The sequence below is a fragment of the Panulirus ornatus genome, chromosome 43 (genome assembly GCF_036320965.1).
Source record: "Panulirus ornatus isolate Po-2019 chromosome 43, ASM3632096v1, whole genome shotgun sequence".
NCBI lineage: Eukaryota > Metazoa > Arthropoda > Malacostraca > Decapoda > Palinuridae > Panulirus > Panulirus ornatus.
This window is the reverse complement of record NC_092266.1, coordinates 22,784,992-22,802,120: the sequence shown is the minus strand read 5'-3', so window position 1 is coordinate 22,802,120 and position 17,129 is coordinate 22,784,992. Positions and strand designations below refer to the sequence as shown.

General features: G+C 37.4%; 2 protein-coding genes across 8 annotated transcripts in view; both read right to left on the bottom strand.

Moving 5' to 3' along the window:
• LOC139762404 (uncharacterized) overlaps positions 1–8,274 on the bottom strand; it is an 84,251-nt gene extending 75,977 nt beyond the window's left edge. For both annotated transcript variants that reach the window (XM_071687254.1, XM_071687255.1), the window contains exon 1: positions 7,795–8,274. In XM_071687254.1, coding sequence (XP_071543355.1) covers positions 7,795–7,849 — 55 coding nt within the window. In that variant the 5' untranslated portion in view covers positions 7,850–8,274. The remainder of the gene's footprint in view (positions 1–7,794) is intronic.
• A 2,592-nt stretch (positions 8,275–10,866) lies between these two features.
• On the bottom strand, positions 10,867–17,070 carry LOC139762403 (UPF0235 protein C15orf40 homolog). Of its 6 annotated transcripts, none has more exons than XM_071687247.1 (5): positions 16,766–17,070; positions 14,554–14,900; positions 12,449–12,566; positions 12,146–12,273; positions 10,867–11,531 (listed from the first exon to the last, which is right to left on the bottom strand). In XM_071687247.1, exons 2-5 carry the CDS (start codon positions 14,602–14,604, stop codon positions 11,439–11,441), a joined length of 390 nt encoding a protein of 129 aa, XP_071543348.1. In that variant the 5' UTR covers positions 14,605–14,900; positions 16,766–17,070; the 3' UTR covers positions 10,867–11,438. The 6 variants fall into 6 exon arrangements, with proteins under 6 accessions (XP_071543348.1, XP_071543352.1, XP_071543351.1 ...); XM_071687251.1 differs by having other exon boundaries at positions 14,554–14,624; XM_071687250.1 differs by lacking the exon at positions 16,766–17,070 and adding an exon at positions 16,627–16,758.
• Between the last annotated feature and the right edge of the window lie 59 nt (positions 17,071–17,129).

Below are 17,129 nucleotides of genomic sequence, written 5' to 3'. Positions count from 1 at the left end.
CTGGCAGAGGTACTCCTGACGCTGCAGAAGCGTTTTAGACTCTGTAACAACATACTTGACCTGGCATGAATACTGTACACACGGCTGTAGCACTGTAGTAGACGCAGCAAAAACTCTCCAGACAGCAGTACGAACAATGTGGATGGAGTAAGTGAAAATTCTGTCAACAGCAAAAGGCATCCTGGCCTTAGGGAGGCAATCTGAATCTCAAGCAAGACTTGAGCACATCCACATTAGCAACAACAGGAGCTTGTCTTGGCTACTGCAGAAGGAGTGTAGCCAGAACAGCAGCCGAGTCTGGCAACAGAAATGCCACTCCCAACACCATAAATATCCGACAGTCACAGAACCCCCCTCCCCCGCCCACCCCTACTGGTCACATGCCTGGTTACTACCAGCCCAGCCCAGTCCCCTGCTCCTCACCTCGTCTAAACTCATGGTCTTCCTTCGGCCCATGGCTCCTCTTCCGATATTCTTTGATGTAGCGTAAGAGATGCCAATCTCTGTTGTGGCTGGGTATTTCTAGAATAATCTTGGCTTTCTTGGCCGTGGTGTGAGTGACCTTGTGTGGTGCAACACCTAATCAGAGAACGACTCCCGCTCTGACGGTTTCAGGGGTATTTTTAGGCCTCCTTTGTGGGAAGATTCGAGTAATACTTTTCTTTTTGTTTTCCCCACACCAGAGTATCGAACTCTTGCGGTACCGCTGATGTATGGGGTTGGCCAGGATCTCTCTCTCTCTCTCTCTCTCTCTCTCTCTCTCTCTCTCTCTCTCTCTCTCTCTCTCTCTCTCTGCCCTGCTTACTTTCACTAGAGTTCACGCACATGGGCTGTAGAATAACTTCCCGTTTATTCTGCTGTCAACGGTTACAGCAACAGCCTTCACAGGAAAACCATCTATCACACTGACTTCACGCTACACTTCTTGGACTTACTTTCCCTTACACACACACACACACACACACACACACAGATATATGAAAAATTATATATATATATATATATATATATATATATATATATATATATATATATATATATATATATATATATTATATATATATACGCCATTTTCCGCGTGAGCGAGGTAGCGTTAAGATAAGACGAGTGAGCCTTAGGGGAAAAAATCCTCACTTGGCCCCATTCTGCGTTTCTTCTTTTGGAAAAGTAAAACAGGAGGGGAAGATTTCAGTTTCCCGTGTTAGCGAGGTAGCGCTATGAACAAACGGAGAAAGGCTGCATCCGCTAACGTCCATTCTCTAGCTGTCATGTGTAATGCACCGAATCGCAGCTCTCTATCCACGACCAGGACCCACAGACCTTTTCATGGTTTATCCCAAACTCTTCACATGCCCTAGCTCAGTCAGTTAACAGTTAAGCACGTCGACCCCTATATAACACATTGTTCCAATTCACTTTATCCCGTGCATGCCTTTCACCCTCCTGTATGTTCAATCCCCGATCGCTCAAAATCTTTTTCACACCATCCTTCCATCTCTAATTTGGTCTACGGTTTTCCTTGTTCTCTCCACTTCTGACATATATCCTCTTTGTCAACTTTTCCTCGCTAATTCTCTCCATATGTCCACGTGTATATATATATATATATATATATATATATATATATATATATATATATATATATATATATATATATATATATATATATATATATATATTTCATACATATTCGCCATTTCCCGCGTTAGCAAGGTATCGTTAAGAACAGAGGACTGAGCCTTAAGAGGGAAAGTTCTCACTTGACCCCCTTCTTTCTTCCTTTTTTTGGAAAAGCAAATACTGGTGGGGAGGATTTCCAGCTCCCGGCTTCCTCCCCTTTTAGTCGTCTCTTACGACACGCAGAAAATACGTGTGTGTGTGTGTGTTACCGCACTCCGCCTGCAAGTGGCTCAGTCCTCTGTACCTAACGCTACCTCGCTACCGCGAGAAATGGCGATATATATATATATATATATATATATATATATATATATATATATATATATATATATATATATATTATAATAGCGCCGCCCCAAGCTAACAAGGAGCTCGGGAAAGATGTCTGAGGCTGGCCCCACCCTCTCCATACCCTCTTGCTTCATGTATCATGTTACTCTGTTCGTTTCGTATATTAAGTTCTGTCTCTGTATTTGGGAATTCCGGTAATTCTTCGTGAATTCTAGTAGAGAACTCATGTAACAGGCTGTTCTATATTTAAACAAGCCACCTTGGTCGATCCACCCACCCACCCAAAGGGTCCCAGCTCCTGGTCTAAAAATCACTCGTGGGAGGTGGGGCAGCGGCCCCTGGAGCCAGAGAGCGGCTCTGGGGGCGGATAAACAGACGAGTTTGCTTGGGGGAAGCCGGCGGCGGCCCGAGCGTCGCCAGACTAGGCTGCCTGAGGCACCAAATAGAAGCTATCTCTGCTGACCTACGTAGGCTACCTAGTGCACCGAGTATATCCTATCTTTTGTGTACTAACCCACCTGGTGCACCAAGTATATCCTATCTTTTGTTTACTAACCCACCTGGTGCACCAACTGGAGCCTATCTTTTCTGTTCTAATCTGGTTGGTGCACAAACAGGATGTAGAATTTGCTGTATGAGGCTGCCTGATGCATAAAATTAGATCTGTCATGCTACATAAGGTTGCTTGACACACCGAATCGAAACTTTCATTTCTTTACTAGCTACCTGATGAACCAAATCGAAAGTACGTTTCCTGACTAGGCTGTCTGATGCACCAAATCGAAACTACTTCTCGACCAGGCTGCTATGATGCATCAAACCGAAACTATAATTTCTAGGCTTCCTGAAGCACCATATCGACACTATCATTCATTAAGTAGCTGCATGATGCACCAAGTCGAAAGTAAGATTCCAAACAGGCTGCCTGATACACCAGATCGAACGTTTCACGCAGACTACTGGCTATTATACCATACGAAATCAACCGTTGCTTGCACACGCTGCCTGGTGCGTCAGACAAGAATCTCATTGCTTAACTCTGCTGCCTGTGCTGCCTGAGTGTACCAAATCAAACCTATCGTTGAATAATACGCTGCACTAAATTTACCACTGCTGTTCATACTGACGTTTCACCTTTTCACCTTCAGTGCTAGCTTGGCACTTATCGCTTGGCTCTTTCAGTTTACTATTTTCTGAAGTTCCTTCTTGCCTGAAGTGTTGGGGGTCGTTTGGATACATGACACAAGCCGTCTCGTATAACAGAGTCCGGGGACGGTACGAAGTTATCCTCAGGTTACTCCAACATAAACCCCTTTTACACTTAGAAATTCGTGGATACAAAATTTTTGTCTTTTTTTCAGCGAATCACCCATCAGCGATATCTTTAGAAATCTATTTAAGAAAAGGGCATTTTAGTAGGTTGCCTTTTGATTTTTCTTTGAATTTCTTAAAGCAGTTAGCTTGCTGGTACTTAATGGTCCCCCAGTTCCAACCTTTAACCCTCTTCCTAGTGAGGTGGCAACGTGGCCTCCTACACAGTAGTGTGTCACTATTCACTCTTGCCAAGAGATTATTACGAAACTCATGGAAGAATCTATATGAGGAACTGTGAAGAAATGCGATTGCTCTGAACTGTCATCTAACTCATTTTGTTAAAAAAAAAAAACGATTCTTATATACAAAGTAACCCATTTAGAACGGTTGTTAGACCCATATGAACGCAACCTTTGGGTATGACGGCCTGGTCTTTGACCATAACGTTTTGCTCAAGTGTTTAACAATACAGCACACAGTGCACGGAAGGTAGACTTGGCTTTCAGCTTCTAACTCACAGCTATGCAGAACGGTGTCACGTCCCTTTGCCCTGGAGCACCCTGGAGTGAAGAATCTTCACACACACACACACACCAGTACTGTCGCCACAACCCAGCAGCCTTCCTATATATATATATATATATATATATATATATATATATATATATATCTTTTTCTTTCTTTCATACTATTCGCCATTTCCCGCATTAGCGAGGTAGCGTTAAGAACAGAGGACTGGGCCTTTGAGGGATTATCCTCACTTGGCCCCCTTCTCTGTTCCTTCTTTTGGAAAATTAAAAAAAAAAAAAAAAAAAAATGAGAGGGGAGGATTTCCAGCCACCCACTCCCTTCCCTTTTAGTCGCCTTCTACGACACGCAGGGAATACGTGGGAAGTATTCTTTCTCCCCTATCCCCAGGGATAATATATATATATATATATATATATATATATATATATATATATATATATATATATATATATATATATATAAATCTGCTGAACGACTGGAAACACTTTTAGCAGTGTCAGCAAAGTATAATACACGTAAACAATATTTTCCCTTGCGATCTTGCATACTCCACAGTATTAACAGTTTAACACAAAGTTGAAGGAACCATTCTCTGATACCCCACATCCTAGCCATTGTGTTACCGTGGCGATGCCGGAGAGTTAGGTTTACAGAACATCCGTTATCCAAAAGACATTAGTGATTCGTCGATTCATTTATATTTAAAGACTTCGTTGAATTTGATGGCTTCATGGTTTGTAATCTGGATTCCATTGAACAGCGGTAACTGTAAAGTAATTCCTGTATTATTAAGACTTTTTTTTGTATACATAATCTAGATGTGAGAGAGCGATCGACTAACACCATACCGCTATCCCAAACTGGTCAAATGCATTTTTATCGACTTTTTGAACCCTTTCTCTCAAAATGTTCCTATACACTCTTTTCGCTCAGAGCGTAGAGTCCCGACCACTCAGGGGGGTCCCAGTGTTCGACCGTTATATAATAAGCCTTCAGCTAAGGGTCCCTAAAGGGCTAAGGAATGCCCTGCAAAGAGATCATATATAGCCACAGCAGAACCACCATATTTCCACATACTTTTGGTATCTGTAAACACTTACTGAGATCATCTTTTGCGTTCACCCCTGGTGCATGACGATACGACCCTTCGGCATAATGATACGATGCGTGGGTGTGGTCTGGCTTGTGATCTGATCCATAAGTGTCAGGTCAAAGGCCATGCCATCGTATTCAAGAGGTCGTAACGTCATGCTCAAGGGTTGTTAATCTGACATGTACGACCAACCAGAACAAAAGCGTTGTGTTTCATGATCAGTTTGATGAGCGTAGATGTCATCGTGCTCTATACATAACCGAACATTTGGTTCGCTCGCTCAGGGCAGGATCCAAGGGAACAGTCATCAGTGTTCCTTGTTGCTTGACCACAAAGTCATATAACGTGCAACGTGCAAGCGTTGCCACTATCGCTTGAAAATAATACTCCAGAGATGGTACGAAATAAAGTATACTTTCAGCGGTATGTAGTGCATGACTACATGAAATGACGCAGCTAGTGTTATGTAAGACCTCTGGTTTTCCCGATAGAAACCCAGACTCTCTCTCTCTCTCTCTCTCTCTCTCTCTCTCTCTCTCTCTCTCTCTCTCTCTATATATATATATATATATATATATATATATATATATATATATATATATATATATCGTGTATGTGTTTGAGGGAAAATAACAATAACTTAGTGCAGGATAAATTCTTACAACTGCATTGTTGATTATAAGATGAAATTCTTGTACAATGAAAGTTTGCTTCGCGTAAATTTCGTTTCGTCTACCTTGAACTTCACATGAAACGCAGCATAGGTTGCAGATGACTAACCCTGCCGATTCTACTGGGCTAATTCAAGCTACACCTTGCCCAGCAGGGAGGGGGAAGCATGGAGGGCTGGGAGTAGTGTTGTCATGGATACCCCAGAACAAGGGGCCCCTCTTGAGTCATCGCGAAGCCAGTCATAGCTAACCATTCAACTCAAGCAGGAGTGGGAACAAGCTTCGCACACACACTCATTAATTCCTTATAATTAGATCTTACGGCTAGAAAATGTAGCATGGTTTTCGGTTTGTTCTCGCCTCGCACGTTTTCCCTGTCTTTCTCTTTCCCAAGACCGTTATTAGTGTATTCGTAAATACTTGTGTTGATATAAAGACAGGTATTAGAGTATTCATAAATACTTGTGTTAATATACAGTAGCATTGCCTAACGATCTATCCCTTCTACTTACAAATTACCCTAATTAGTAAAAAATAGAGCATAGTTTCTGGAATAAAGAGAATGCTGCAAAAATAAATAACGAAGTCTCATTTGTCTCCACCTTTTGTTAACTATTAACCTATATTCTTTTCCTGTCCCTAGTCCGCCTCTAAGATTGTTCTGCAAACCTTCAGTCGAGGAACAAGATGGTTAACTTAAGAACTTGCAGCCAGAAAATGTATCCATTTCATGCAACTACAGAGATGCGGTCTAACCATACGTACTGACTTAATGAAACCTGTTTTTTCAAAACTTTCCACCATCTAAGCAGGAGTTATTTAGTTTTATGAAACTGCTGTAGTTTCTATTTCACAAATATCCGATCCCAGTAACTGTAAGTTTTACAAGAACAGATATAGGTTGATAAGTGAATGTACATGTCAAACTAAACAGCTATTTTAAATTTTATTTTACCTAAACTGATTTTTAAAATCTTTTTTAAGAATGAAATTTTCTTAGACCGGGTTTTTAATATACACTCGCATGACTTGGGATTATAATTTTTTAAAACCCCGACTTCATCTACCAAGCAGCTTCTTGCTTAGCAGATTACTCAATGCGGGTTCCTACACAATAAGTCACTAATCATCAGGTTCATGACCTTCCTTCAACATCAGTTTCATTACTTCTATTCCCCTGATCGATCGGTCTCTGTCATTATCTTATGATTGATATGTAGTTTTTCCCCAATGACGTACCACCCATCCTGACATGCTCTTGGTCTCACTAATCAGAGAGAATTGACCAGCAACTCACAACCTATCATCTAATGCCCTAATGACCACTCCCTTATTTTTCTAAAGAATATGATTGAATAAAAAGAATCTAAAAATCGGGTCATTAGCCAAAGTTTGATTCCACGTGTCTATGAAGGTATTTTTTCCACTAACACAACCTTTATATATTCTTTCTCTTCCATACAGCAGTGTATAACTCCCAGTCCATGCATAAAGCTACCTTTTACATTAAACATATATTTCCATAAGTGCATCAACCTGAAACTCGCTTTAACCAAACTATCATCCTCAGGATACAATATCACCAAACAAGATACCATTCAGCCAACGAACGACGTACGCACATAAATCCCTCGTTATAGCTTCACCTGCCCAAATGTTTATTTTTCCAAGCCTGCCTATAAACTTTAATTGCTAACAGTTATTTAACCTGCCTCTCATCTATACATCCATTGAAAGCACAGGAATACATCCTACCTCAGATGCTGCAATTTTCATACATCTGTAAACAATATTACAGAGTTAGTATCCTAAATAAGTTCGACCACCAGCATTCGTTTGGATATTCACTGAACTCTGTCCTGGTTAGAGCTCTTTCAGTAGTTATTGACTGAGATGATATGTCTCCACCCAGGGAATTTAGTCAACCGTGCAATAACTAACCAAGGCTTCGGTGATTATTACTATAACAAATAATGCAAAGTTCTCTTCATAGTACCTTCTATCACTTTATCTCCTGGAATGTACGTGTATTGAGGGCCTGCGAATACTTAATTTACATCCAATATCCCAACACGACCTCAGTATAAGTTATTCCTCTACACTCTTCCTAACTAGTTGCTATCTGTATGTTTCTTTAACTCCTACAAAGACACATGTTTAGATATAATGTTTATTCTAGTTTAGAGATTTTCAGAAGTTTGAGCTTAGACGTACCCTGACGCAGTTGCAGGAGGATGATGGCCCAGGCTAGGAATCGCTGAACCAACATTTTGTCGTCCTTACGATGGCACAACCAGATTGGGAAATTAATTATTCTGCCGTTTAATTCTCTGTCCGTCCCTTTTTGTTACACTTCTCTAAGATTCATTTCTGTGACATTGTTGCCGTTGTTCTTCAGTACAGTGCCATAGTACATAACGTTTAAAATATTTAGAAAAAGTTCACATTAATTTGATAACTTGGCAGTTTTTCATTCAATGCTGACACATGAATCTCGGTGAACAACACATAACCAGCAGTTATGCCATTTGGCAGAATCAAGTCATTACCACACTGATGATGCAAAGTACATGGCAGTTCTTTACTCGAATGGTATCGCACCACTGAAGTCCTGAACTTCTCGAGCTCACCACTGTGACCCAGGCCGTAGGACTGAGCAATATAGACACCCTTACTGCCTCACGGCCACCCGCCGACTGCAGTAGCCAACACACACGTCGGCAACTCGTTCCACGTTGCCAACATGCTGCTTGAGCTCCCCTTTGGTTTATGGTAACGTGTTGATATAACTTCAGTGCTTTAAGTGCACACATAATACCAATGTAATCTTGATGAAAATATCGATAATTATTTATTTATTTTTCACACTTGATCACCGTTTCCCGCGTTAGCGAGGTATGTAGATTACCCTAAAACCAATTTCCATTTAATAAATGGTTGCTCAAAACTCTTTCAAGGTGCACTACTTCTAGTAGCAGGAAAATGTAAACTCCTTAGAAGTGATTTTTTTTTATTTTTGATTGTACCTTCAATGATGCAGTCTCGCCAAAGCGACTTTTCACTTTAGTAACCTCTTACAGGCGGAGCCCGTCAGCATTCTCTCTCTCTCTCTCTCTCTCTCTCTCTCTCTCTCTCTCTCTCTCTCTCTCTGTATATATTTTCTCTTTCTGCTGGTGATTCTCGCATATATAATATATATATATATATATATATATATATATATATATATATATATATATATATATATATATTCCCAGAAAGAATACTTCCCATGTATACCTTGCGTGTCGTAGAAGGCGACTAAAAGGGGAGGGAGCGGGGGGGGCCGTAAATCATTCCCTCTCGTTTTTGATTTTCCAAAAGAAGGAACAGAGAAGGGGGCTAAGTGAGGATATTCCCTTAAAGTCTCAGTCCTTTGTTCTTAACGCTACCTTGCTAACGGGGGAAATGGTGAATAGTATGAAAAAAGTATATATATATATATATATATATATATATATATATATATATATATATATATATATATATATATATATTACCGGGCTCCGCCTGCAAGAGGTTACATCGCAAGTGAAAAGTCAGTTTAGCAAAGCTGTAACATTGGGAGTAGTATTATTATCAAAGAATGTCTCCCTTCAAAATAATCTATATTTCCCTGCAACAGGAAGTAGCGCACCACTGGGCTGCAAGAGCCTTTAGAAAGAGACCAAGGGTACTCATATATATATATATATATATATATATATATATATATATATATATATATATATATATATATATATATATATATTTATATATATATATATATATATATATATATATATTTATATATATATATATATATATATATATATATATATATATATATATATATATATATATATATATACAAACTACCAAGCCATGCAAAGGCAGTTTCGAAAAACGTAATACTAGTTCCGAAAATGTTAAAGCATAGGTAAACCATTGTCTCATTCCATATTCTAAAACATTCTATTTATGATAACCTTTTCCCTAATGTAACTTATTCATGCCTAAATTGAGTATACCGTTGTCTTATTATTTTCCCTTTATCTTGACTCGCGAAATGTTTTGGCTTCCCCTTTCTATTCGTAGGCGAAAATAATTCTAAGGACTGTCCATGCATATTTCTAAACATACCAAGTCCCGAAAACTACATTTTCTATTTGTTTCAGCTGTGCCTCATTTGCTCAGATCTACTTGCTGCCTGTCATGTATAATATACCGAAAGTAGAACCTCCTATCTACAGTGTGTGTGTGTACCACTCTATCTTCTTTCCCCCAAGTGAAAAGTCACCTTGAAAACTTAACTTTGACGAGGGTGAATTATCTGCTGACGTGTGGGAGTACAATCTTGTCGAAGAAATTCTCACTCCAAGGAGTCCGAAACTCCCTTAACACTGAAAGTAGGATAGCTACTGAAAATATGGTATCCTGGGAGCTGCAAGAGTAACTGTTAAGGGGGTCCTGGAGTAACACCAAAACCCTTTCACAGGAAGGGGATACTGAGAAAATTATAAGTACTCTGTTAACCGTATGTGGCTCCTGTCAGGTTATTTCAGTGTGTAAATGTTTTGTCAGTGTTAAATCTGAGGGAGGTTAGGCCGATCTGTGAGTCTCTAGAGGTTACTGAAGTTTAAGCTAGAGGTAAGCATTTTATTTTTTACTTATGAAATGGTTTAGGTTTTGGCTAGGGGGGGGGGGAGTGCTGTTGCATTGAATTGAGTCCCAGCATGTTGAGATGGGATTGTTTTGAGAGGATCTTTATATATATATATATATATATATATATATATATATATATATGATATTATAATTTGTCGCTGTCTCCCGCGTTAGCGAGGTAGCGCAAGGAAACAGACAAAAGAATCGCCCAACCCACCCACTTACACATGTATATACATAAACGCCCACACACGCACATATACATACCTATACATTTCAACATATACATACACAGACATATACATACACAGACATATACATATATACACATGTACATATTCATACATGCTGCCTTCATCCATTCCTGCCACACACACACAGACACACACACATACATATTTTACTATATCTTTTCCTTCCTTAAGTTTATATTTCTATATAACTCTAGAGTTTAAAATTATATCACGGGACCATTTTAAATGCAATAGAATTGAAAAAAAAATATCCTCATACAGCCTGTTTCTGACTGAGACACAGAATGTAAATATCTTATTAACAATGAAATACGACAAATATAATGGACGGGATAGAAAGTGTATGTCATAAAGACAACATTTATTATAAAAAAACACCTGTAGATCTTATAAACAAGCCATCATCAGTGGTACATTATAGGGTATCTCATTAGAAATATCTCTCATTAAGGGTATTGTAATGAATCTCCAACTTAAAGCAAACCCAAAACTACAGTCATTTTCAAAGTAGAGCATTTCATAGATATTTTATCCAGGTGAAATTATTTGTAATAATGAAAATCAATACAATTGTTATAAAGTAAATTCTGAACAGATATATTTGTCATACTGACTGAATATAAGCTTATACAAAGGAACAACCTAATATTTTGTCTAGCCAGCAAAAATCAATAAATTTGTGTTGTACATAAAGATTTTACACTCATTTCTCAACATGCATGACCTGTTGAAAAAATATATAGTTAATCTGTATGAAGGATTTATTTACCATTTGAATATTGATGAAGTTTCTCAAAAGGCTCTCAGCTTCAGAAGTGAAATTTAGTATGAGAAAAATGTCATAGCTTATATGACACCTGCAGTGCAAGTGAAATTATTACACAACTTATGAACTACAATTCCCACAAGAGATATGATTTACTTATTTACAACACAGCTTTTCAATTTCTTCTCAACATCAGAGACATTTGTGCCACTCACTGTTACTGTCTTCTGCCTTGATCTTGACCCCTGAAAGAAAAACGACAGTTATATAACAGGTTAAATAAAAGATAGAGAAATTACCTTCATTAAGATAATGAGATGTGATACAGGTTACAGGGAGAAGAAATACAGTCAGAAAAAAGAGAAATTAGAAACACTGCTTTAGAGCAGACTTTTGTATAAGGAAAAGTATATCTTGAGGAATAATAAACTGGATATGGTATATAGAGTTTCAGTGTGAAACATGGACAGCAGTACCTCATGGAGGGGGAAAAAAATTATGTATCACACGCTATTCATGAGAGCTAAAAACAGAAAGGATATATCTTGTACTTTAGAGACAGAATATAAAAATAAAATCTGAAACATGTTATACTTCAGTTAATACAATTACGTCATGACTTTAGATAAGTTTACTCTGTACTCTCTTCTTTTACTGGTTGTTATGTAAATGAAACAACATCCTTCTCTATGCATTACAAAATCTAATAATGTAAAATAAGATGCAGTACAGATGAATCCACAGCAACACACAACTCTGAGAATGATAATTCATGTGTGTCATTTACATGATGGTTGCTATTATAGGACTACGATTTTGAAAGATTAACTTCTTTTCTTATGATTATAGTACCACTCACCCTTGTTAAGCTTACATCACTCTTGCGTACTCCAAAAGTTGATGCCAAAAACTTCACTAGCTCTGCATTGGCTTCTCCATCTGTGGGTGGTGCAGCAATCTGAACTCCAACACCCTCAGTACTTACATCTGCCAAGAGTGAAAATTATTCTAAAGCAGTACAGTTAATTTCTGGTCAGTGCACATACGATCAGTTGAATAATACTGCATATTAGTTGGGTTATCATTTACAACAAACAATTGTCCCTTGCACTAAAGAAGTTGAAAAAACTGTTATAACTTTATGGATGTATCATACACTTACCAGTAAATCCATTATCCTTGGCTCCTGGTTTAGCTAAGATTCTTAAAACAACATTGCCAGATTTGTCACATGAAATGGGACCTGCTGCTCCTTGGTTTTCACTGGCTTCCACCACTGCCTAAAATTATGAATGAAACTTTAGGATGAAATAATTGTGTTAATTGTGTAACATAATCCTATGAGGACAATATTCTCTAATTTCCTTATACTTTGAAAGCAGGATATACTGCAATTCTAAACAAAAACAATGGCTGAAGGTACATTTTCAAAAAATATCTCAGTCATAATACATTTGACCTTTCTTATTTAATACTCTATTTTATGTTGTTTCCCCTTATACATCAAGCAAAATCATAATTAAATGTATTGGTGCTTCTTTTATAAATTTTCTAAAATTACTGTGTAACAAAGGGATGAACAGTAGTTAAGTTCAGATGTTTAATGGAGACTCTGAAAACCAAGTTTTCAACAGATGGTTGACCTCATCTTTTTTACTTTTTCTCATTTGATGCATTATGGTCCACAGGGAATCTTCAAATGTTTATAATGCTCCATGCACAAGGAAATCAGTCTCTTCATTCTCTTTCTTTACAAACACTCTGGCTTCCCCTTCTTACATCAAGCATCGGTTTTGCCTCACTTTATATAGATATTTGGATAATGCTTTTTAGTGACACTTATAACTTTCATGTCCCCTACCAGTAAGTATTTTTACTTAGATTGTCTTTGTATCTGGGTGTATGTTTCTGTGTCAAAGGATATGTGAAATATACTAGATTATTTTTGAGCCTGATTTACAGGTCGAAGTTTTCTTCATGACAATTTCCAAGTGGTGGAACCTACCACCTGACTGTTAGGAGAACCAAGGTCTCTGCACCTGGTTTAACCCATTCACTACGGCTAGTAAATATAGGGTCTCTAATTTACATTCACTGCAACTGGTACACCTATGAATCATGCATTTCAAAATCAAATGTAAGATGTTTTGTCCTGATTTTTATGCCAAATATTGGCCTTTAACATTCTCATGTTTGTTCCCATATAGCAGTCATTTATAATCCTTTAATATGGGGCAGTATCTCACAATAAAAGATGTTGCCTAAAGTATAAATTTCTACCATAAACTACAACAAATGTTCATCCAAAATACTTAACCACATTTTTTTTTTATAATCACCCCATGACCAATTTCCATGAAAGTCCCTGTTACCCAGGTCCTGTTTTTAAAAGCTCTTGCAGCCCAAGGCTGTGCTACTTCTTTTAGAGTGAGAAGTTCCATGACAAGACTGTATTTCTAAGGTACTTCTCACCAAAGATGACTTTAAACTCAGTAGTGTAATTCCTCACCAAAGGTGACATTTAAATCACGGGGTAACTTTTTGCTGGCATAACCCAGTTTGTGATGTTTGTGATGTTTTAACTCAAACAATGATGTATACTTTAGTACAGTACTGGTGCAATGAAAGCAAGAAAAATTCATCCGATGATAAAAAACAGTATACTCCTGCATCTGACAATATTGACACCCATGCTCTTTACCTGCTTAGTAGCTTTTGGACACCTGCTTTCTGATGAGATATATATTTCTGTAATCAAGAGAAAGTACTCTATTCAATGGTTGGGAAAATGTGAAAATTTTATTTAAAAACTTTTGAAAACCACCCTGCACAGGGATGTGATGCTAAATTTTCAGCCTGCTACTGTGAAATGGTTAACAAATAAACGGATATTTTGCCTTTGCCTGAATAAGCAGGATATGAAAGCTTTTTTAAGCACCCCCCAAAGGCTATCATTGGGATAAAGTAAAACCATGTAAAACTGCAGCATCTACCTGGAGAAACCTTAGGATATCAAAGCCTCCAGTTCTACCCAACTTAAAGAAGCAAAAATATGAATTAGTGGAAGTGATATCAGATGAAGATTCTTCAGAGACCAACAGGCATGAATATTGGAAACTTCATTCTGGATTTATGCATCCAAGCACTTGATACTTTGTATGCATTGTATAATACTGAGCATATGGCATCAAATTAGTAGTGTAATCTATACACTAAAATAAGAATTTAGTAACAAATCTGATCAAGAAAAATTGAAAAACTACAAACCTGCTCATTCTTCCCCTTTGGGTTGGTTCCTTTAGCTTTGTTCTTCCCCATTGTCTTAGTCCTCCAGCACACTACATTTGGAAAATTTAGATAATGAGTATAAAGAGAACCATAAACCTGAGTCAGTCCTTTTCCTTGCAAACATAGGTCTGTGTTCTCTGTAAGCACTATTTCATGCACACTGTTTTTGAAGTGTAGGAGAGAGATTGAACTTCAAGCTTCATATTTTTAATTTGTAACGCTGTTCTACATTTCTATAAAGCTTCCTGTTACCAGGTCATCTATCATGAGTCCCCAAAATTTCAGTAAGAGGGTCCATATACTGCATCACCATATGTTTCCAATATCTGAAATGGTCTATTATTAATATTTGAAGACCAAAGTGACAGTTAATCTGAAATCTCAACATATCTATGGAAATGTCTGTTTTAAGAAGGAAACAATGTTTTGTAAGACACTACAAATGTAAGATGAAAATCAAAGGATAATATCATAACAAACATTTTTAAGTGTTTTCAGGGACTATCCAAAGCTTTTAATCAAAATACCAATATACCTTTCCTACAAGATACAAAATCAAAGATTATCAAAACCATTAATCAGTACATAGATAACTTTTATATTAATGGTTGTTGGGAGTAAACTTGGAGAATTATATTACTAGGCAGCATTCTATTTGAGTGTTTGAGCTAACCCTACAGTCCTCTGTGGGTTGTAAACAATAATTAACAACCTTCAGCTTAATATGAAAAAAGAAATCACAATTTTGAGATTGGTTGATTCTCTAGATAGACAATTTTCTGTCCCATGATTTGATTTTTAAACTAATAAAAAGTAGTGTTACCATGATTGAAATATCTGGAAATAAGATGAACTTTCATGATGACAACATATTCAAGTACCTATCTGTCTATCTATGTCAAAGAAATAGATGTCAGATATGGAGAGAAAAAAGAAAGGGAGACCAAACTAGTGATGGAAGGATGGAGCAAAAAAAAAAAAAAAAAAAATGAGTGCTTGGAGCATTGACACCCAGGAGTGTGAAGGGCTTATAGAGTGAACTGGAGTGATGTGGCATAAAAGGGGCAACTTGCTGCATGTGGACTGAACCAGAGAATATGAAGCAGCTTAGGGAAACCACGGAAAGGTCTATGGTGCCTAGTTGTGGATAGGGGTCTATGGTTTTGAAGCATCACATGTGACAGCTAGGAAATAGAAATAAGCAAACGAGACCTTTTCTTTGTTCTTGGAACTAACTTGCTAATGAATGAAAGAGCAAACAAACAGGAAAGAAGAAAATATCTATATATCTCTCATGTAGTGCTCCCCATGGGAGGGATGACTATGGCAGGAAAGTCTCTAGGCTTCGATATCTGAACACACCTTCTAAGCATGCTTCATCCTTATCACACCTTTATGGTTCTCTCAACAACATATTCCCTCACCTCCCATCCAAGGTTGTTAGCTGTCTTCCCTTTACTTTGTTTCCTTCTACCAAGCTTTTACATATTTTCATTGTCAACTTATTCATCATATTTTACAGGTTATAAGAATATATGTAAGTAGTTTATAACTCTGATTATCATTATGTGTAAGCATCACTATGACTTTGACCTATAACCTCCCACTTGCATTTTCGAGAGTGCCTTTCCTGAGGGTAAAACCACTCATTGAAATTTTGCTAACTTAAAACAAAAATCAGCTCACAGAGATCATTTCTCTGTTTCAGTTTCCAGTGACAGTGACGTCTGAAAATTTAACCCTCAAAGAAAGTACCATGTTTGGTTAATGAGGAGGATACAGAGATTACCTGTTCATAGGTTTATACGAAACCATTATTTTCATAAGAGTCAGAAGATGTAATCAGACAAAATGAAATAAAAAGAATAATCTATATGTAAAATTTGAATTACTAAATCACTCTGGCTAAAAAACATATGGTGAATACAGAGTAAAAAATTACCTTTTCATTTAGAGGCCAGAGATGTAGGCTTGCTTTTGATAACCACTTATTTAATAAGGTTAACAAGTGTCTGTCAATAAGGTACATTCAAAGAAATGCAGGAACCTTACCTCCAGTGTGAATATTCTGGACACATTAATGAAATATTGTTTATTGGAATTTGCACTTTACACTTCGAACTATCCAACTTCTACTTTAAAGTCCGCATACCTCTCACCAAATACATATAAACCTCTTATCATACATCACCTGATTAATATCATCTAGTGTATGTTTAAGTGCAACAAAACTTCTTAGTCAAGTTTTTGCAGTCTTGCAGCTGCAATAGATTGCAACCAACAGCGAGCTAAAATAAGCATGTATCATACTTTCTCTGTCATATAGCTAGTATTAAAAATCATGCCATCCAGATATTAATGTGACGTTTAGTTAACAGTAAAGTACGGTATTCAATGAAAGTTCTAAAAGTTAAAATCCTAAAACAGAAATGAATTAATGCGACGTTCTTCACATAGTGGTGTCGATATCTAGTTCTCAATAAACCCTTTTTGAAGTAGATAAGTGAAGTAGCATTGTATAGCTTTAAAAAGAATAAGGTGGTAATAAAATTACT